This window comes from Pithys albifrons, chromosome 4, assembly GCF_047495875.1.
Source record: "Pithys albifrons albifrons isolate INPA30051 chromosome 4, PitAlb_v1, whole genome shotgun sequence".
Classification (NCBI taxonomy): Eukaryota; Metazoa; Chordata; class Aves; order Passeriformes; family Thamnophilidae; genus Pithys; species Pithys albifrons.
In genome coordinates, this window is record NC_092461.1 from 63,698,870 (window position 1) to 63,720,735 (window position 21,866).

The 21,866-nt window shown below is 38.8% G+C and overlaps 1 protein-coding gene across 9 annotated transcripts in view; it reads right to left on the reverse strand.

Moving 5' to 3' along the window:
* Nucleotides 1-3,045: 3,045 nt before the first annotated feature.
* CSPP1 (centrosome and spindle pole associated protein 1) overlaps nucleotides 3,046-21,866 on the reverse strand; it is a 63,499-nt gene continuing 44,678 nt past the window's right edge. For 8 of the 9 annotated variants that reach the window (XM_071554409.1, XM_071554404.1, XM_071554406.1 and 5 more), the window contains 8 exons: nucleotides 20,308-20,428; nucleotides 19,458-19,603; nucleotides 18,796-18,936; nucleotides 13,618-13,658; nucleotides 12,267-12,330; nucleotides 8,324-8,433; nucleotides 7,986-8,136; nucleotides 3,046-3,858 (listed from right to left, as the gene is read on the reverse strand). In XM_071554409.1, the coding sequence (XP_071410510.1) occupies nucleotides 3,632-3,858; nucleotides 7,986-8,136; nucleotides 8,324-8,433; nucleotides 12,267-12,330; nucleotides 13,618-13,658; nucleotides 18,796-18,936; nucleotides 19,458-19,603; nucleotides 20,308-20,428 (1,001 nt within the window). In that variant the 3' untranslated portion in view covers nucleotides 3,046-3,631. The remainder of the gene's footprint in view (nucleotides 3,859-7,985; nucleotides 8,137-8,323; nucleotides 8,434-12,266; nucleotides 12,331-13,617; nucleotides 13,659-18,795; nucleotides 18,937-19,457; nucleotides 19,604-20,307; nucleotides 20,429-21,866) is intronic. The other variant, XM_071554401.1, reaches the window with a different exon arrangement.

Genomic DNA, 21,866 nt, shown 5'->3' on the forward strand with positions numbered 1-21,866 from the left:
ACTTTTGAGGAATACAGTGCTAGACAACCCTGCCTTGTTTATTCATGGGATCCCCTCTTTGACCCCTTATACATGCCAGATGTATATGAAAGTAAGTATGCCACAATTTTTAGTCCCTCCTGGTGTGTACAACTCCCTAATATAACAAATATAACCCCAACTGACCGAAAAAACTTAATGTGGGCATGGTCTGTACAACAATTTCTTAAATCCAAATTTAAAGAACCCAAATTTACTGTGTCTCAAGTAGAAGACAGTCCTCTATTCAATTGCTCAAAGGTTATAACATGCAAAGAAGGACCAGGAGATCCCCCAGAAACCTGGTTTATGCTTAGAATTAGAACATTAATAAGAGACGTGTACTTGTTGGAGATACCCCTCTAAAGGCTGGAAAAATCAGGATGAATCCTGTAACTCAACCTCCAAATATCTCCTTAATCACTGTGGTATTCCCTATACTCACTACCCAATCCATGGTACTCCAATAAATACTAAACCTAAAATCACCATCCTTAATCATGTGGACAATACTGATTGTAAAACTGCAAAATATATAGCCCCTCTGGGAATGGCCTGGGGGTGCTCTGATAGAAAATTTTATTCGCATTTGTCACTACAGCAGCATGCTGGGCTTAGGTGTGGACCGGGAATTCCCTCTCTCTGCCCCAGACGTGTCTTTACTTTTGCTAAAGAGTTTAAAGAACGTCACCAACGCAGTGTTATTCCCTCTCCAAAAGCAACACAAAGACCACAATGGGCAATTAAAGGAATTGACTTTCCAGATTATTATACAACTGGACAAAAAGCCTCCCTTTTTCTTGAAAATTTCTTTACCCCCTTTGTCACCTTAAAAAGACACCAATTTATATTAGAAGATATTACCTGGCAATTAAGTGTTTTAAGCAATTAGAAACAGCATGCTTTTGGAGAATTAAACACTCAAGTCCAGCAAACTTCTAAGATGCCATTGCAAAACCGATTAGCATTAGATACATTACTGTTAAAAGAACAAGGTGTATGTGGAATGTTAAATTTGTCAGAAACTGAATGCTGTATAACAATTTATAATGCTTCAACCTCCATTGAAGAAGCACGAAGCACAATGAGAGAAATAAGTAATCACACTAGAAATTTGTTTTATGCAATGCAACCACATGAAGTGTTTAGTGAATCGTGGTTTACTAACATCCTGGACTCTTTTGGACTCACGGGATGGGGAAAATGGATTATACAAATTGGAATAGCAATTGTCATTGGAATTGTATTCTTAATTATTGGCATTGGCCTAGTTAAATGCATGATCAATCATTTGCTTATTTCATTCTCTCCCTCTGTCCGCTATATTCATATTACCACCACTGAGGAAAGCTACACTGATGTGCCGAAGAACAATGTCGAATCATCGGGGTGGGATATGTAGCGTGTAAACAAGTCAAAAATATGTTTCTCCATTGTTTTCTGCCTCTCAATACATTCTGCTAACATTGCTATGTCAGCTTTAGTGGAAAAGCTTTCTCAAGGAAATACTTCCTGCCAGAAAATCCTGCTTTTGTGGTCAGTTTCCCACATCTGGACCTGACTACGTGCCAAAAAACATGTGTAGAGATTGGGAAAGCATTATAAAAACCTGAAGATGAATTCAGAAGTTGGAGGAACAAGAGACAAGGAGAAACTAGGAAGCCTCGCCTAGTCTTCTTCTGATCTCTCCTCTCAGCTCGTCTTGCCTTTCTTCCAACACCACCAGCCGTCATCTGACTCGAAGGAGAGACTGCTTGTCAGCCTGGAGAGAGGGCATTGGCCTAGAGCGAGACTGCTTGCCAGCTTGAATAGTCTGTGACTCTCTGTGGAGGTATATCCTTTCTCTGAATTTTTCTCTTACAGGCTAAAATAAAGCACCCTCTTTTGCAGCTACCCCAGAAGCCAGCCGGTCCGGTCGTGAGGGGAAATAACTGCATTTTGCATTTCAAAGACTCACCATCCTCTTGCAGCCAAGAGATAACATCCTGGCAGAAACAGAGAGAGCATCTGCATCCCCCCCCTTCCTCTCAGTTACATCGATAAGGCACTCAAGTAGTTTTTCATGGTGGTATCTTTTCTCTGCTTCTATACATAATCTTAAGCATTTTTCCTAACTTTTCTTATTTTTCCTCTTTTCCTTTCGCATCTCTCTCGCAATCAATTAATAAAAATCAGGTTTTGGTATTTACAGATAACTTGTTTGAGTTTTAATTTTGCTCAAGAGAATGATTCGAACTTGTAGTTCAATCTGCATCAAAAATTAAGCAGATCTGAACGTCACAAGGGGTTGGGGCCTTGAACTGGAGGAAAGGAATCCTGTGGTGTGCTGTGGCATTTAAAAAAACTTCCATCAGTGAAATGACGATGGTTTCTTAGGGTAACAATGACTTTATGCTTCTTTTGGTGATAAAACTTGTATCCCACTTGCTCCAGCCCAGGTCTTTGATTACAGTAAAGCCTCTGTATGAATGGCCAATGCTGTCACACACAATGAACATCATGAGCCTTTTCACTGCTGAGCCAGAGATTCAGGGTAAGAATTAGCCAGATCTGACAAGTCCTCTCTGGGAAAGAACATGCAAAACCCCTGAAGAAGCTGAGCACAAGGTTGAAGTACATCTCTCTGTGCAAGCACTGCTGTCATTGGGGACCTACTGTGGCCTTCAAGCAGATTTACAAGAGCTTTAAAGTGACATTTAGTAAAATTAAATTAAAGATACTTTTACAAATTCATTGTTTTCATCAGTGGGATTTTGTTTTCCCTGCTGGTTAAGCTTTGGCCTCTGGGTGGGAATTTCCTAACCAAGAGGAAGGTCACAGCCTTACCCTTTGTTCATCTTGGTGTTTCAGTTCACTGAACTCCCAAAATTTTACTTCCATCTACATGTCCTTGTTAAAGCTCTGTGCTTTTAATCTACAAATTTTCCATGTTTTCCTGTTTCTTTGAAGACAGCCTTCACGTACCAGTTTGTTCATGAGGAAATGTAAGCTGAAGCAAATGATAATAAAATTGGAGTCTGCTTTCACAGTTCTTGTAACAAAAATAATTTTAGTAACAAAATACTTTATTAACTCTTCAATCAGAAACATAAATATTTCTATTTGCAGCACATAAGTCAGGGAATGTACGACACATTGCTAATAATTTTTTTTCATTAAAGTGTTTGCTGCACTTTCATGCACAATATATGAAAAGCAAAGGTCCCTCTCAGAGTTATTTTACTCTTCTGGTAAAAAGCTAACGCCTCTCTGCTGTTGGGTTACTCCAGTTCCACACAGTTTGGGAGCTTGACTATAAAGCTAAAAAATAACTCTGATTTCATACCAAATTCACACACACACCCCACACTCCATGTTTATGTCAAGTCCAGCTTTGAGGTTGAAACAAAGTTGTATAAAAAGTGCAAAAACTGCCAAGCTCTTCCTCCCAAGTCCTGGAATAGAAAACATCCCTGTGCTACATCTCTGTTGCACTGCAGTGTCTGATTCTGTATTATTGCTATGTTAAATTACACACACACCCCACACTCTGTACATGGAAGAGGCCCTGGAAAGTGCAGTAGTGCTGGGGGGTCCCTCGGCTGCGAGGCACAGCCAGTTCCTGCAGCCGGAGTCAGCCGTGCGCGGTGGAGAGCCCTTGCCAACCGCGTGGCAGCGCCTTCTCCGGAGACAGCTCTGCCGGGCTGGACTCCTCCGCCACCAACCTCTGGAGTGGGTCGGACGTTCCTGGTCGCAGCCAGGGCTCTGTTGCGATGGTGTCAACAGAACTGGGGCGTCTGCCTGTGTGGGATGGAGGGCGCTTCAGGAGGTCATCCATGTCTCCCAAGGAAATGCTATCACCTGGGAGAGGAGAGCAACACACATGATAAAGAGGACAGAGGTTTATCACATCATACCATAACACTGGACAGGCTTATAACTGTCAGCAAAAAGTGCATAAATAATGCTTTTAAATCACATTTGTTTTTACTTAACACAGATTTGTTGATGTTCTGGGGAGCTGGGCCCCAACAGTTCCACACCCCCACTGCCAGATCAACAAGGGGGTGATACAGGCAAAGGGAGGTGGACTTGAGAGATGGTTCTGCCTTCCCAAAACCTCCCATTATGGGCAGAAGTCAAATCTGTCAGTGCATATATGCCTGAAAAAATGGATGTAAAAATAAGGCCATTAATTACAGTGCCATGGCCTGACACTTTTGTATATATGTCTCTTACTCAGCAGAGAACTCAGACAGAATTATTTTATCATGGGTTAACAGTGTAAACACAAGTGAGCGTATCATAGTCCAGCACAGCTCATAACCTCAATGCAATGTCACTCTGAAACTGGATAAATTCTGATCTTCCAGCTACAAAACAAACCCCAACAAACAGAAACTAGAACTGCCTTGCCTCTGAATTTGGGGTTATCCCTCTCAATGCTACTCTTGTTTCAATCATACATACCTAACTCTTTAAACCAATAGTTCTTAGTGTGGATTAGCAAACAACATGAATTTTTACTAAATTTCTCTGCACTGTTCATTTTTTGGTTTAACAACACTTTACATATATAAACCAAAAAATTACACAACCCTCAGGCACACACCTAGAACAACTGAAAATTGCAATGTTTTCCCTTTTAAAGCCAAGTCACATAAATGAAGGGGTCTGGCTTCATGGTGTGTGTTTAAGAGGGGCAGAAAAATATTTAGAGACTCTGACTCAGGAAAAAGATTACAAAATTTTTGCAGAAACATCCTAGTTTCATCAAAATGTAACAGAATGGTGTATTGTTTACTGATGAAATAATTCACTTTGACAATTCATGTCGTGCCAGTAAAGTATTTAGATGCTTTTCCCAAATTTAAGGCTTTTATTCTGGAAAATATGTTGACTTTTGAAATTTCGATTTTAAACTAAAATTTCTCTGAAGCTTCTCCTTAAACCTTGAAAGCTGATGGTTTAAACATGGGCATGAGAGCACAGGTCCTGCAGAAGCAGCAGGGAGGGTGAAGGGAAGGCCAGAAACTGCACAGCCCCACATACACTGTGAGCAAAGGCTGTTTTTCTCTTCACGCCCAGGGTTGGATTTCAGGTTCCAAAACAAAATGCCAATTACTTTCTGTTCCAAAAGAACTTGGCAGCAAATCATTAGTTCTGTCACATCATAAAGACAGTGATTTGATCATCCTCCAAGCCTTCCTCGTCTGGTTAAAACAAAACCTGTCTGTAACATCAGAAGTGAGAGCAGACCTCCCTCTCTCTGTGCTAAAAGGTGGGAAAGTGAATCTCTCTGTCTCCTAAATCCTGGGTCAGATGAACTCCCCTGTGGGTTGGAACCAGAGTTTTTACATACTTAGGTTATGGTGGGGTTAAAAACAGCACATGGCAGAAAAGTAATACCTAAAGAAAATTAAATTTCTCTTTGCTTACTGAAGATACTTAGAGACAATAAAAATAAGGTAACATATTTGTTTAGAGACAAACTGTGGACATCCAGGCCACAAGGCTGCATTTCCCCATGCTAAACTATTACTGCCCTTAAAGACAAAGCCTTTAGATCTTTCCAGATGTCAGATGCAGGAACAACTGCTATGCCACAACATTTATCAGACTCACTTGGTGCTGCTTTTAGAAAGCAGCACAGATCAGCTACAGTGCAAAACTTGCTTCATCATAAATTTCAACACTTTATGTACTCCATAAAAACCTGTCCTTAATTGGGACACATATAAAGAATTTTCTTTGGAGCTGCCACTTGATAGTTCAGTTTGTATCTGCAGGCTGAGCATAAGCAGAGCTCTTCCTTTGCATGGACTACTGATTTAGAAACTGAGTGGCATCTGGACTCCTCCAAAACACCAACTGCAGCACATCCCACCCCTCAGTGAGAACAAACTCCTTCAGCAACCTCGAGTGGACACCAGTGTTTGTCTCCTGCCTGCTTGCACTTACCAGAAACTAGTGCTGCTGCCTGCTGGAGATCATTGCAGGCTCCAGCATTCCTTTACTTAAAGGCACAGAGGAATGCCAAAAAAGACTCAAACAATTTAGGCAACTTCTCTTACATATAGCAAGATCTCAGCCACATACCTAATGTGCCCAAATCAGTGAGAATTTCCTCTTCTGTATCTGAGCCTGCTCTTGTTTATGAAGTTTGGGACATGCACACCCTGCTCTCCGGAGAAGTATCTGCTGGCTGAGAGAGACTCTGTTGCCTGAAGTATTCACCAAGTCTATGTTGATGGGAATAGCTTTTTTTTGAATGGGTAAAAACAGCAGAGGAGGCCTGGCTCCTTTTTTCTAAGTTTCCAATTAAGAAAACAATACTAGCGTGGCTTTAACAATTCCCACATCAGCCCCACAGGGGTAAGTGAACTGCTGTGGACTAAGTCTCCTTACTGAGCCAACAGGATCAGCATTTAGAATGTATCAAGCCTGTAAACTGCCATCTCTGGTCATTTAAAGGGAAGATACCCAGTTACATTTCCTTACTTATGTATTTGACAGATTTGTTTTCTCCCACCAGTGTCTCTGAGGGTGGAGGAGACATAACAGTCCTGGGTGCTGGGAAAGCAAGAGGATGCCAGAGGGGTTCTGTCAAACTGTTGTGGAAAAGGAATAAAACCACTTGGCTTCACTCATGTTTTCTGTAATGTCCCTGAGCATGAGGAGGGAACAGGAGGGCAGGCAGCAATGCAGCCTGAATGGCCACAGCTGAGCAAGAGGATCTTGCTACTTTTCCAAGAGGCACATGTGCTAAGGATGAGTGATGGTCCCCATGTGTTCCAAAAAACAAGCTACATACATATATGTAAATATACACACATATATAAAAAGTATATACTAAAGGCTGAAGCTCTGGAGACCACGAAAAACAGAAGGCAAACAAAATAACCAGTGTAGTTCATAGGATATGAGGTGAAATTATAAAAGAGGTAAGATAATAAGCACAGAGAAGTAAAAGAAGTTTACATAGCAAAAATACCTGGGTGGAGTAAAATTAGGAAAGCATTTATTTAGGTTATAGAAAAAAATGAATATGAATGGAGGGGTTTTTGTGACTTAAAAATCACAGAGAGATGGTTAAAAAAAAACAAAAAAAGGATGAAGTGCTTGTAAGAGTACCCATAGCAACAGAATCAAAAATACTCCAGCATCTGTACTCTCATTAAGTTTATACAAAGGATACTGATACTGGAATTGCCTATACAGCATAGCAACCACCTCCTAAAAAAAGGGAGATTTCAGACTCATATGAAAGAATCTGGCCCATAATCCACATGAGAAATTAAAGGCCATTAATGGTTGCCATGATCAGTACTTCATAAACAAAGGGGATCTGGATCAGGCAGTCGGCCTATGGAGAAGCTCCAAAACAACTCGCAGTCTGATGTATTATATGATCACAAGAAACATGGGATGAATTCAAGTGTGTGTCCAGTGAAAGAGGTATCCATATCAACCTCAAACACTGAACACTCATACCAACAAACCACTAGAAAACTACATTAACTAGAAACTGAAGTACTTCATCAGACACAATTTTCTGACATATCTTCATGCTGGTTGTACCACAGACATCTGATTCCTAGGAATGCCAATAAACTCACACAGCACCTCATCACCATCACTCAGGCGTTTCATTTCTTTCCATTAATATTGCAGTAGTGCAGCTGGATATCCCCATCCTGCTGCCAGCAGTGACACATTGCAGTGGGACAGACAGGACAAGTATGACTGGCTGATCACACAGGAATTAGAGTATCTTTTTCTACTACTCTCCTCTAAACTTACTCTTAAAAGAGTTGTGTTGAAGTTTGCTGGGGAACCCCTTGCAGCAGCTACAGAGCTCTATAAATAATTCCAATGTTTGGTCCAGTTGCTCACTGTTGTACTATATGCAGCCTGTTATTATTTGTTTCTTTAATTATTGCAGGTAATTAGTAATCGCTACATTATCCCTACTACACAGAGCATACCTAAGTAAGCAGATTTCTGCTGGAGCTCAGTCAGTCTGTGCAATCGTTCTTCATTCTTGCCTTTCAGCTGATCAGCATCGAGGCTGAAGTTTGAATGCACACGAAGGCTGTCAGGCTGCAGCAGCAGCGTCTGGCCTGCTGGAACATCCTCCTGCAGAAAAGCAAAAAAGGCACAGTTCCTTCAGTTAAACAGCAACCTTTTTAAAAGAGACATAGCTACACATGTACTCTCTCTGGATCTGTAACACCAAGTCACTACAGAACAGAACTACACAACTGTCTGACATTAGATCTGTGGTGCACCTTCCCATTTAAGCCAATCCAGTTGTCATACGTACAGCACACTCCAAAGCTCTCTGCTTTATTCGTCTCCTCTCCCTTGCAGAAGATGGAAGCTGTGGTAATAAATTAACTTCTTCTAAGGCAGGAAATGTTTCCCCATTAGCACCTGGAAAAACAGGTAAAATAATTTTCAAAGAAATTAAAATACCAGAAATTGTTCAAACTTGCTTATGTTTGAAATGAGCCGATACATTGTACTTGACTTCATCATAGGAATCCAAGGAATGTATTCATTAGGACATCTTGCACAAGGCCAGTGATAATTCAGACTCAGACAAAAGAACAAGATACCACAATGACAGGAAGGGACGAACTTCAAGCACAGGCCAGAAATATTCTGAGATAAACCTGGAACAGGTGGTTCAGAGAGGTTGTGGACTCCCCATCCCTGGAAGTGTTCAAGGCCAGGCTGGATGGGGCTTTTGGCAACCTGGTCTAGTGCAAGGTGTCCCTGCCCATGGCAGGGGGGTTGGAACGAGATGATGTTTAAGGCCCCATTCTGTGATTCTAAGACATATATCAGGATAAGGCATTTCACATCCTGCAATTCACCACCCACCTCACTTCATCAAATCTTGTTTACACCTAGACCTTTACATAAAATGCATATTCAAACAAGTGTGGTATCTCTGCTTGAAACAGAAAACCAGGCTAATCAGTCATAAAAAGATACAATCATGTAATAAATTATGTATGCAAATATGTTATGTAGAATATATAATAACATTACATAGAAAGATAATGTTACATTGAATATGGTAACACAAATCTATGTATTCATCACACAGCCTTGGTCATATGTCAGCCTTGCATGTAATAAACTGTCAGAATCTGTTCATACAAAAATAAATGACTAATTTTTTTGATCCTACCTGTATCATATTACAGCTGGGGGAGCGTAATCTGTTTTTATAATATAAATGAACCCTAACCTGATGCCTCTGCTTTACATTTGTTTTGTCTATTTCCCCTTCTGCTGATTCTGAAAACTGTTTTAAATACAAACTGTTCAAACAGGTTTGGGTTTTTTCCTCCAGGACCAGTAACCAGTGCTTGGGGGCTGGTTTATGACTTTGCTGCTGATGGTGCAAACAGTGGGCTCTGATTCCTGGTTCAGGCCCTCTGGCACCTTCAGGAACTGAGGCTCTCAGGAAAAGAAACAACTCTGCTCAGCAAAACCAGTACAGAATCCACTATCACCAACAACTCTTTGTGAAACAAATTCACCTTTTGGAAAGGTGCTTAGTCTAGTATGACACATTAAGTAAAAGAATTAAGAAGAAAGACGTGTGTAAATTCTAAAAGTAACAATTAAACAATTATTTTGGTTGAAAAATAAAACACCCAGGTTTGAAAAATAAATTTGATTGATATCGAACAAATTCAGGGCAATGAAGAGATATTTTCTAAAATTCTTTTGTATTACCAATAGGTTTTTCCTTAAAAATTAAAATTTTATTCTCTTCTCTGCCTCCCCAGTTTCACCAAAGGTACTTATGCTCTTATCACAAATATTTCAATTAAAAAAATCAAAGCTTAATTTTGAAATGGTGCATGGCTAACAATCCACATATCAGAATTCTAGTTACAAAACATGTTGAACTTCATTATATTCAAAATAGTGCTATTACACAAAATACAAAAATGGTTTAACCATGTGAATTTATGACAATAGTGTACAAGCTTAAGTGGAATTTATTTCTACCATGAGTGTGTCATCAGCTTCAGATGCCACCCCTTCCTGTAAGCATCTATCATTCAGGTAACTGCTGCACAGAGATGCTTTCAAATCACTGCATCGACACTAATGAATTTGAGCATGTCCAGTGAGGCAAAAAAGGGGAAAAAGAAACTGATAAACCTCTTTATTCCCAATTGCCTCAAATTTCTGAGCCCTGGGAGATCAATTCGTTTGTAACACTGACATAATAGATGTCAAAATTGAGTTGGATTTTAAAACCATATAAAAAATCAACCAAAACAAAGGGTGGTGTTACACTCTTCTCAGGAAATGAAAAATATTGTTCAAATATACCCCAGGTATTTCACGAAAGACCCTCAGACAATGTGAGCAGCACAATTCACAAAGAAGGCAGCCCACAGACAATGGCAGTTTTTATTTTTCATTTCAGGGATGGAAGTCACCAGATTCACATTCAGAATTGTAATAGCCATTTATAAAGCCAAAATAATGCAAAGGACAACAGAGTTTTAGTTAGTGCCTACAGCTCAGTATCTGAGAACATGGTTTTCATCACAGTCATAAATGACCTGGGAATAAAACAGAAAACAAAGGGGGAATAGATAATATCACAGGTTAACCCACCACCTCAGTAAGCTGCAAGTACCTGCTGGATGGGGAGAAGAAGGAAAAGGGTGAGAGGAGTATAAAAAACATGACCCTTGTGAAAGTGGTGAATAAAACCAAGAGCACCTCATTACACAGGTGGCAGATTCAGAGCAGATGAAAGGACATAGTGGGGACACTTACCCACACAATACTGCTGATGGCAAACAATTAGCAGGATACAAAAATGATTATTTTGATTCATGAAAGACAACCCATTAGAGGCCCAGCTTAGCAAGACTCACTAAATGCAGTCACACTGCTTTTGAGTCAGGAAGCCTCTGAGCTACAAGTCACTGGAATCTAGAAGAGCCCTGCATGTCTGCTCTCATCCAATATTCCTCTCCATGAGCCTGTCCTGGCTACTGTCAGAGATGGGATTTTTGGCCACATTCTAGACAGATGGGGTCTCCTAAGGCATCCTTTCACCATTTGGGCTGTGCTATTCCAACCCTAAAGAAAGAAGGCATTGCAGACTACAGAGAGACTAAATGCATTGAACAAGGCTGAAAGCCCCATCCTGTGCCCTCCCCAGTGCCAGGTTCCATCCTCTACTCCAGGACTTGCACACCAAGAGAATAAGCCTGAATACATTTCAAATGAAAAGTTCTGTTTTTAGCCAAAGCCAGAGATAATAATAATAATAATCAGTTTATCATCTACTTCCATTAAAAGTACTTGCAGGACTCTACTGTATCTCCCCCACAGCAAAGAATAAAAACCTTGTAAGATGATTTCCCACAGATGATTGAAGGAAATTTCATGATACTGTAAAGCCTGCTAATGGAAAAATAATGTGTAGAGGCCTGAGCTGGTTGGTTCTTCTAGCCTTATTATTTCTTGTGACTCGAAATAAAACAGCACTTTTACACACATGCATATGAAGGTTGAATAAGGAGACATAAGACAATATGAGGCAGTTCTCTATACAAAAATCTTAAAACTAAAAATCATCTATTTCAGATGATGAAGTGACAATGCTTACAAGTATGATGTTGCAAATTAAATTAAATAATATGTGAAAAGTGATTTAGAAAGTGATTTAGAAAGAATTATTACACCCATATAATCATATTTAAAATCGAGTATGCTTATAAATCAAAATAATAACCATGACAAGAATCACTGTCTAAGAATTATATTTCACTGTGGACAGCTTGCAATTGTAAGCTATGATTGACAATAAATTATTCTGTTTGCCACAGAACAATAGAAGAACATTGCATATTCTACCACTGCAACACATTTGCTGAACAAATATTAGCTATTTCTTATCAAAGGTGGGAAGGTGGCAAAAAAAGCTCCTTGACAAGACTAACATCCCGGACAAGGCATAAAGAGCTGAGAAAGGTGTTTTCTCATTACAAGATGTAAACGGGTGTCAGGCAGCATCATTAATTTTATGGGTGATCTACACAAATTTATTGCAGTACAATTTCATGAATATTTGTATTTTAATTTAGAGGTATAATTTCCTAATACTTTCAACCAAACACCATAGCCACAACCACCGCAACTTTTAAAACAGTAATAATCATTTTAGAGACACAGCATTAACATGTTTGTACACTCACAACATGGTATGAACTCACCGATAAAAGCGCTGTCTGATTCCAACAGTGAATTTTTCAAGAATTCCTCAGATTCATTCCTGAACTACAAAAGTGAAACAGAAGACATGGAAATTCTGAGGCCACAATATATTTCTGGAGCCAAATTATAATTAATGTAAATTAATTGCCAAACTTCTGGAAAGTAAAGAGCACCTCTACAGTGTTATATTCTACTACTCTTCACTTTAGGTTTCCACAAACCCAATAGTTTCAAATAACTCATATTCCTTCTAAGCATTAGGGTTTTTTTTACTTTTCTGTATTAATCCCATTTGCTGAAACTGCCACACATAGAGCTGTTGTGGTGATCTGTGCAACACAGATTCTTCCATGGAGAAACTCTCCACATGAGTTTCAGAACAGCCAGTGCTAAAGGGAGCTTTGAACCTTGGGCTGTAGAAGTATCGATCACATCAAGAATGATTCCTTATGCTTCACTTATCCAACCACATTCAAGTTTTGACATTAAAGCATTAAAATAACAAATTCCTTCAACGTAAGAGCAAGCACTAAGACCAATACTTCTAGTTCACTCTATAGTTGCAAACATTTGTTACAGAAATTCTACTGTGGAATAATTTATGTTGAAAACCACTCTAAAATCAAGGCAGTAGAAACTATCAGAGGAAACAGAACAAGAGAAAACAAATCTTTTACTGCAAAGCATTGCTCTGAATGAGAATTTCAGGCAATAAATTACAACTATAAAGTGCATTAAGATGATTACTTTTTTAAATAAAAAAATGTTTCATTTCTGCATTTAGTTAGTATTCCCCTCAAGGTTAATGTCTTTGCTCTTGCACAGTCTCCTATTTTATCTGGTTTCACATTACCATGAAATACAATTGAACTCTGTTATTCTTTAGTTTGGGTTAGTACAAAATTCCAGTTTGATATCACTTTACTTTGCCCTTTTCACCAAGCCAGAAAATAAACGTCCCATCTGAGACAACAGAGTTAATTCTTGACAGCCAAGTCCATCACTTGAACCTCCTGAATTTGGATCAACTGATTTTGGCTTGTCTTTTTCCACTAATTATCCCCACCAGCAGCAATTGAACATTGTATGAATATAAAGTAAGAACCAATGAATATAAAAGGCAGGGAGTTGAAGAATCAGGCTATCTCTATATACAAACATAAGCAACTTGTATGTCAAGTTTTGTTAATGTCAATTTAAAGAGGCTGTTACTTCTTGTTTGGACAAGCAAGAGGAGTAAGCAAGCTTGCAGTCTTGTTATTTAAGTGAAATTCTATTCTCTAAATCAGTCAAAGACAATATTTCTCACTCTTGAAAAAGCAATATAATAAAATTCTCTTTTATTCTTACCAGTCCCATGGTTTGTGGGTAGCTGTCAGAAGCAGAGTCATCTTGATCGACAAAAGCCACACAGGCAAAAGACAAAAGGACAGTGTTGACAAAAAAACAGTTAATGCCAAAACATATTTAAAGTTTTATCAATACACAACTACAAAAGTGAAGTATGCATTACATCTTTAAATTTACATACATTGTAACAAACAAATGAATTTTTAAAACATTTGAATGCAGCATTTATTCCAGTTTCCTTCTGTAAGTTTAAGTCTAATCAGAGAAATCAAACAGAAATTTGTAGTGTATTATTTCTGAGAAATTGAGCATGTGCAAGCCCTTAAGGCTGGATTCATCAATCACATTCATTTCACACTATAACTCTATTGTTCATCACTAATAAAAAGTCAACTGTTTTTCATCTTATTCAGAACCTTCCTTGTTATCCAGAAAAAGGAAGCATAACTATTTCTGTGGCTATTGAAAACCATTTTTTAAAGGATATAATCACATTTCACTAAATGCTAGAACTGCATTAAATTATGGTGAATTCTGAAAAACTTCTGTATACTGCAGCAGTCAGAACTACTTTTCAGGCATGTTTACAATATTGTAAACACTTGTTACAGAAAGGTCACATCCAAGTACTGACTGAATAATGTAAAAAATCCTCAATTTGTGGGAAAGCAACACAGTTGAAACCATCAAAGCAACACCTGGAGACACAAAGGTTTGCTGCATGAATACTTAGTTTCTCTCTTTTTTTCTCTTATGTTTCATTTTTTGATACCTTAAGATCTTTATTGTTTGAATTACTGCATCTTCAGCAAGATCCAGCCACACAGCTAGTGAGAAATGGGTTTTTTGTCCTGTGTTCTGCACACCGCTGAATCCTAATGCAAATGGGATGTGGTACTCATAAAACCCAACAGGTTAAGAAACTGCAGATGAAAAACCACTTAGACAGAAATCTATTTTCCAAAGTGTATCAAATATCTCCAAGTTGATGGCCTTCTTACTCTAATGAAGATTATCCTCCCTTCCCTAGCATTTGTATTTTGGCTTTCCTGCCATCATCTTCACATACTAAATCTTGTGCATCACATTTTTTTCTTACAGGAAACACATTTCTGAATTAAAAAAGAGCAGAAAATAATGGTATTCAGCATCCCAGAGGTTGTTAGTGCTAAAGTGCAGTTCTTTAAACTTCATCTGAACTTCCCAGCTAGGACACAAAAGATCCCAAAAATAGGGAGAAATCTAATTTCTCATTTTTTGTTTAAGCTTGATATGAACCAATTAGAAACACAAACCAATTCTGTATCAAATACCAAAAATTAGAGAGCCAAAAATGAATTATTTCTTCCACAATTAGGGATCACTCAAGCCATACATTTCCTGACCCAAATTTGGTTTTCGCCATTATTTTTAGCAGTCTGTCAAGGGCTAGACTGATAAGAGTCAGGAGCCTCATTTATGTGCAGTGAAGCTAAATATTACACCAGCTTTACTCATGGATACTCAAAAAATATTTATTCTATATTCCTGATACCTGCTTGCCAGGAATAGGCATATTTGTGTAGCCAAATAGTTGTACTTGTACCAACAGAGCTCAAGATTAATGATGTTCTCCACTGGGTGGGACATAGCAACAATCCAACTGACTAACAAGGAGGGTGCTGTGTCACAACCAACTCTGCTCATGAAATCAGCTCTCTTGGCTTCTGTCAGGGTGTAATAACCAGAGCAGGGCCTGCAGAAAGCCCCAAGAGTGAATGCACACTCAGCTTGCAGCTTTCAAGGAGAGGTTGAACTCAGTAAGAGTTTGTTTCAGAGGAAAGCACCTGTCTAAGGATAAAAACCTCAATTCTGGAGAGCACAGAGAATCAACCTGAAATTTAATGTAACAATGACCTAATGCATGCTGGAAATGCAAAGCAGCAAAATCGAAGTTACTTTTCTTATTTAGTTTAAGTTTTCAAATAAAATATTTAATCAATTTTTGGTTTTTTGCATCTCTGTCTAGCAAACTTACACAGTGTACAGGTTGACCTCCTGTCTAGCATCAAAAACCAGAGCACGTGGGCTATCAGTCCATTCCCAACATACTGCTCCAGTCCAGCAGAGCCCAGCACTGCAGTGCAACAACATCAAACCTGCTCCTCTGTCTTTTCCTCCTATCCCCCAAAATAATTGTCCAGAAGTCTGCAAAAAACTGCCTTGTCTATAGGGATACAACTAACATATAAAACTTGGGACATTTAAGATCACTAGTTTCTCAGGTTATAGTTCCACTAATAGTCCACATATTTCTCCTTTATATAAAAAGAAAAAAAACAGAGGGGAAATTGTATAAAAAGCATGTAAGATAAAGAACACTTATACATAGTGTGGAAAAACACCTTTTCCAATACAGCTGAAATCACAACATTTTGCCCACAGTACTAAAGCACATACTGCTTTAATTCATCTTTCTTTCTGCCTTAAATCAGAAAATAAAACCACTCATCTGTTTTTAGTGATGGGATGATGAATTTGTCTCTGGGGAAAATAAACTGTAAATAGATACATAGCAAGTAATTCTATTGCTCAGTACTCAGTGACAGACTATAAAGTTAAATGATGGTGTTAAGCAGTAGCAGAGAGAAAGAGAGAGCAAAAGCTGCTCAAGGATCCTCTAGAAGCACCAGTAGAAAATTGTTATAAAAATCAGCTGCTTGTCTACCAACTAATCCAAGTTGTCCAAGGAAAGGCCTCTTCAGGTTGTCATCATGTAAGCCACCACTACCTATTTAGCATTACTAGATGCCCAAGATGACTGCATGTGCTTGAAATTAATGAAAAAAGCAAATCTGCTTTCTAGATTGTGGAGGTTGCTCTTCAGAAAACATTAAACGAAAACTTTCTCAGACTGATCTATTAAAAAAATACGGTGGAAAACCAGAACCAAGTCCCAGAGAAACCTCAGCTGAAGCCAGTGAATTATTTTTCACCATTTCAATCAATTTCACAGAGAATAAGACTGAAGACAATCCTATACACTCCATTTAGACATTAAATTACATTCACAACTATGTAATTAACACAGAAAGTGCCACAGATGCACATATTTGCAACTATGGTGTTCTATTATCCATAAGCAATTGCACACAATGCTTTGAACATCAGCACATCTGTCCAACACAGAAAAGGAATCATCGTTACCACTCAACAGGATACTGAACAAAACACCGTGCAAGTAACTGTGACCTTTCACACCCTGGTAACAGTTTTGTTAATCTGGGTCTAGTAACAGCTAACAGGAACAAGCCTCAGAGCACAACCAGGGACCAGAAGAGATTTCATTTTTCTAAAGCAATATTGAAAGGTATAACTATTTTTCTCCCATGTGTTTGTTTTTGCGTTTTTTTGATGTCCAACTTTCACCTCATCTCTAAGGCTCAGAAAGTCTAAGGGCCAGTCATATGGGTGACTGAGGCAAGACGAGGACGGCAGGCGTAGCCACTGTGAGGAGATGCCGTGGACTATCCGTGCCAGGCACCATTGGTGCCATAACAGACCTGCAGCTGAGCCCATCTGTCAAGCCTGTGGTACCTCTGAAAACATATTTAAGAAAGAGCAAAACAAAGCATGGCAGTGAGGAGTGAGAACGCACACACAAAAAGCAGACACCAAGGTCAGAGAAGGAGAGGAAGGTGATTCTCCAGATGCCAGAGCAGCAATTCCCCTGCAGCTCCTGAAGGAGACCATGGTGGAGTAGATGGAAAGGTGCAAGAAGACAGAAGCAGCAGAGAGAAACCACCTTCCCCAGCCTGACACCACTCACTGCATCATCACAGGGACTGAACACAAACTGTGGTGGTACCAAGGAAAGGGAGCAGGGGCATTGGGAGTGAAGGAGTGAAGCTGAGTATATGGAAGGGGCCAGAAAAGATGTGGGTCTTTTTGTTTCACGCTACTCATAGTCAGTAATTAAATACTTAAGTTTATAGTAATTAGGTTAATTTTCCCCAAGTCAGGTCTGTTTTGCCCACAGGTCTGTTTCGCTGGGAGTCAACATCCCTGTCTGTACCTTGGCCAACAAGATTTGTTCTTCCTGTTCCCCCTACTGCCTCACCAAGGGGCAGGAGTGAGGGGAAGTAAGCAGGAGTGCAGCTGGGTGGGAGTGCTTGGCTGCTAGCAAAGGCTAAGCCATCACTGAAATAAAGTTACTTCCTCTTCAAAAATTTAGGTAGGCCAGCCTGAATGACAGAGGCAAACACTTTTCTGAGAAATTTGCATCTTACACTCAAAACTGAGTTCCTTTGTATAGTTTGGAAAGGTTGAAGCAACTTTCACGTTTTTAAATATAAACCCAAATAACTGGAGATTTTGGTCCTTTTATGACTGTTTGTAAAAGATATCTCAGTGAACCTTACCTTTGGAATTTAGTGCAGCATGCAAAAAAAGGGCATTACATTTACATTTTGCTGCTTCTGCAATATGCAGCCAAAATATTTTACCATGTTAGGATGTTAATATTTTACTATCTTAGGATCATCTCTATTAAGCAATACAAGCAACGTTTTCCTTCTGGAGCCTCAAAGTAGTTACAATATCTCACATGTGGTTTCTAAAGCAAAGCCTGTGTATGGATACAGGTTTGTGAAACTTTTAAATACTCAAGCCAAGATTCTGGAAATAAAAAAAATTTAATCCATTAAAAGGAGAGCAAGGTGAAGATACACCAGCTGCATTTTAATCAATTCACAGTTTAAAGCCATCTCCTTCCTCAGTAAGAACTCAAGAATTGCTTCAAGGAACTTACGTGGTAATGTTTTTAATCACAGATCAGCTAAACAGTTGTCCTGCTCTGTAGTATTCTTTAAAAAACAGTAACAAAACTACTTTTCACTTGCATTTTTCTGAAGTATGAGGCACTAGCTAAATTACTTTCAGGGAACCAAAGAGAAATAGTCACAGTAATTAAGAAAAAACCAAAACCAAATACAAATCACAAAGCTCCCACAAACACTCAATTTTTTTTATGCTCACATTAGTATAGAATCTCAGCATTCCAATGTTTTACTGTTTTATGCTGTAGAGCTGGCAGTGAACTTGAAAGAAGTAAAACTAGACCTGCTGGGTTTAAATTCTTATCAAATAAAAAACACAATTTCAATAATTTTTGTTTATCTCATATCATTCATTCCTTACCTTCTGTTTCTCTCCTCATTCTCATTCTGTCGAGTTTCTTCTGCTGCTCTCTCAACAGTGCCCGCTGTTGAATCTCTAGAGTCTGGTCATCTTTTGGGGGATCAGGATACATGTGCCTCAAACCCACACGCGAGTCAGAATCTACACCAAAGAAAGGAAATTTACACTTTTTTCCCTAAACAAACATATCTGAAAAACATTAAAAAAACAACAGATAAAAAGCCATAAAAACATCACATTAAAAATAATGGAGACAGTGGCCAGGAGGGTGACTCACTTAACCATGATTTCACAATTTTACTATATTAAAAATACATTTTTCTGGTAAAGAAGAAAAAAGAGTTACACAGAATTGTAAGTTGTTGGTAGGGAAAATAAAAACCATGTCAGTCTCCTTTCAGTAACACCACAATATCCAATGCAGAGGAAGTTTAAGCAGCAAGGACTAGAAGATTACAATACTGTGAATTCCATGCACGTGTAGGAACGGTCACACAGAGAGACACACACAGAATCCCATTCACCGAGTATGTCATATGGGCAGTAGCTGTGAAGAGTCTGATCTTTATATTTGACTTTAAATCCTGAGTGGAATGGAAGGTGGAGGAAAAGAACAGATATTTCACTACCCTTCTTCATCAGTAACAAGAAGATCTACCTGCCTTTGTATTTAAGTTCATTAAATTCCCAGATATTCTGTATATTGACAGGATCTTGTGCCTCCTTGGATGAGGGTCGCCTTACTGGAGCCTGCAGACGAAGCCTGGCCATCTCAAATATATCCTTTGGATTCTTCTCTCTCCTCCTGCTTGAAAAGTTTGTAAAACAAGAGTACAATTTAACACTGTAATATTATTGAGTTGGATGGAAATATAATATTGATAAAATTTAGATCTTTTATTCTTAATAAAGCTATCAAAACAGAAAATAAACTTGAAAGTAATGACCCTGCACATTGTTTTATAAAAAGAGATAAGCTACTTAAAAAAATCCCTCATACTTTTGAAGTAGGACTAAGACTGGTGATCACATGAGTCTTTTCCAACTAACTGGTATGATCAACTAACACATTTTGGAAGGAAACCAGTTTTATTAAATAAAGAGGGTATGATTTTTCAAAAATAAGTTAAGTACTTCCACAGCAATATGGCATCCAAAAACATGTTCAGCAGCAGCAGTACTGCAGTTTACATGCACAAATTATGCCCTAGAAAAAAGGTAATGAGGTAAAAGTCTGCCTTACACATTCGTTTTGGACCTCTCTCCAAGACAGAAAATTGCAACTTTCAATCTTACAGGTACAGCCATTCTTACAATGAAATTTTTCAAGGTTCTTGGGGAAAAAATCAAACACATTACAAAAAAAAAGGAAGAAAATCTTATATACAAGTTCTATCTTTATATTTTCATTTCAGTTACGTATACTGGCCAACTAATACACACAATAATACACAGTAGCTCTAAGTTCCTGTGCAAAAATCTAACTTTTAAAAGTGAAGAAGAAATTTTTACCGTGTAATTGGTACATCATCATCACTGGTCACATTTAGCAACTGTTCCTGCAGTCGCCTCTCTTCACTACGAAGCTGTTTTCTCATCTCTGATAATTCATTAATCACATTCTTTCTTTCCTCTGGAATTTAGCACAAATAATTTAAAAACAAAAGAGTGTCAGAGCTGCTTTTCTGCCCATTTCATAAATAGTAAGTTAAAAGAAAAAAAGGAGAACGAGATAATTAAATGTTAATTAAAAAAGGACTGTACAAACACAAGAATCACAGCATTTCATATGCTAGAAATTAGGTCAGAGCTTATACTTTGAGATAGCACAAGGACCAGATCCCCTGAATAGCAGAAAGCATCCAAATGTCACTGGAAATTGTTTATTTCAAAAAGGAAAAAGCTATGAAATTGCAGCAAGAGGGCATTGCCAGTAAAAGCCTTATTTTGAAATAAGCAAACATACAAAGTCCTCAGAGGTCCAGAGGGAGATGACAGGATCTGAGGTGGTATCTGCAAGCACACAACCTCATTTCTGTTTCCTCTCTCAGAAGTGGGATATCTGTCTGTCCAGTGCAGACTCTCTTAAGTAGTCAAGAGTTCTAACTTCAATTATGTTTATGTTGACGTTTTAGACCTAATTTTGGTCTAAGCTGTTTTTCTGTGGTCAGAACAGCATTCCTCCACAAGTTAAATCAGTTTAATAAGTTCCTCATTTTCCAAATAACATGCTTAGTAATTTGATATTTTACTGACGTTTAGTCTTTGTCCAGAACCCAGCAGTGAAGGAAATTTTACTAGTTTAAATCCCCAAACACAAGACTTAATTCATGTCTTCATTTATCTCATGACACACAGCCTGAGTCAATCAATTTCCAAAGGCTGCATTAAGAACCACTCTCCCTTCCATTAAGTGGAAAAGCCACAACTCCTCAGAATGGCCCCAGGTACTGCCTGGTGCAGGCTAACATTTGTAGGACATCATTTACTGTTACATTCCAAAGTTATTTCTTATATACTTGTAAAAAAAGAGTCAAAAGAAAAATTACTGCTTTCCACTCAAATATATGTATGGCCAGACTTCATGAACAAAGATTTGGGAAGGGCTCTCCCCACGTGGGTGTGCCCTTCGAGCCTGTGCAGTGAGGCACAGCATGCGCAAAACTGGCCTCACAGTTTAAGTCCTGAGGTCCATCTGCCATGGCCGAGCGAGCTTGGACAGTGACAGGGAAGTCCTCAGGAGTGTCACAGCACCCGGTACTAACCGGGGCTGACCCTGCTGAGCATCAGAGATCTGATAGGATCAGATGGCAGGGAGGCATTGAACTGCCAGGGGACGGTCCCCACTGAGACTCGAACTCAGGACCTTGGGATTCAGAGTCCAGAGTGCTCTCCTTTACACCACAGGACTGCCCTGTTTCCACTCAAATACTGCCAAGATAACTAGCATATAAAAAGCAAAGGAGATCCTCCCAGCACAGCTAAATTTTAAAACCACCTGTGAAAGCTAAGAGGAACAAACAGAGGATTAGGCAGATTAAGAAGCACAAGCAGAATTTAAGAGTTACAAC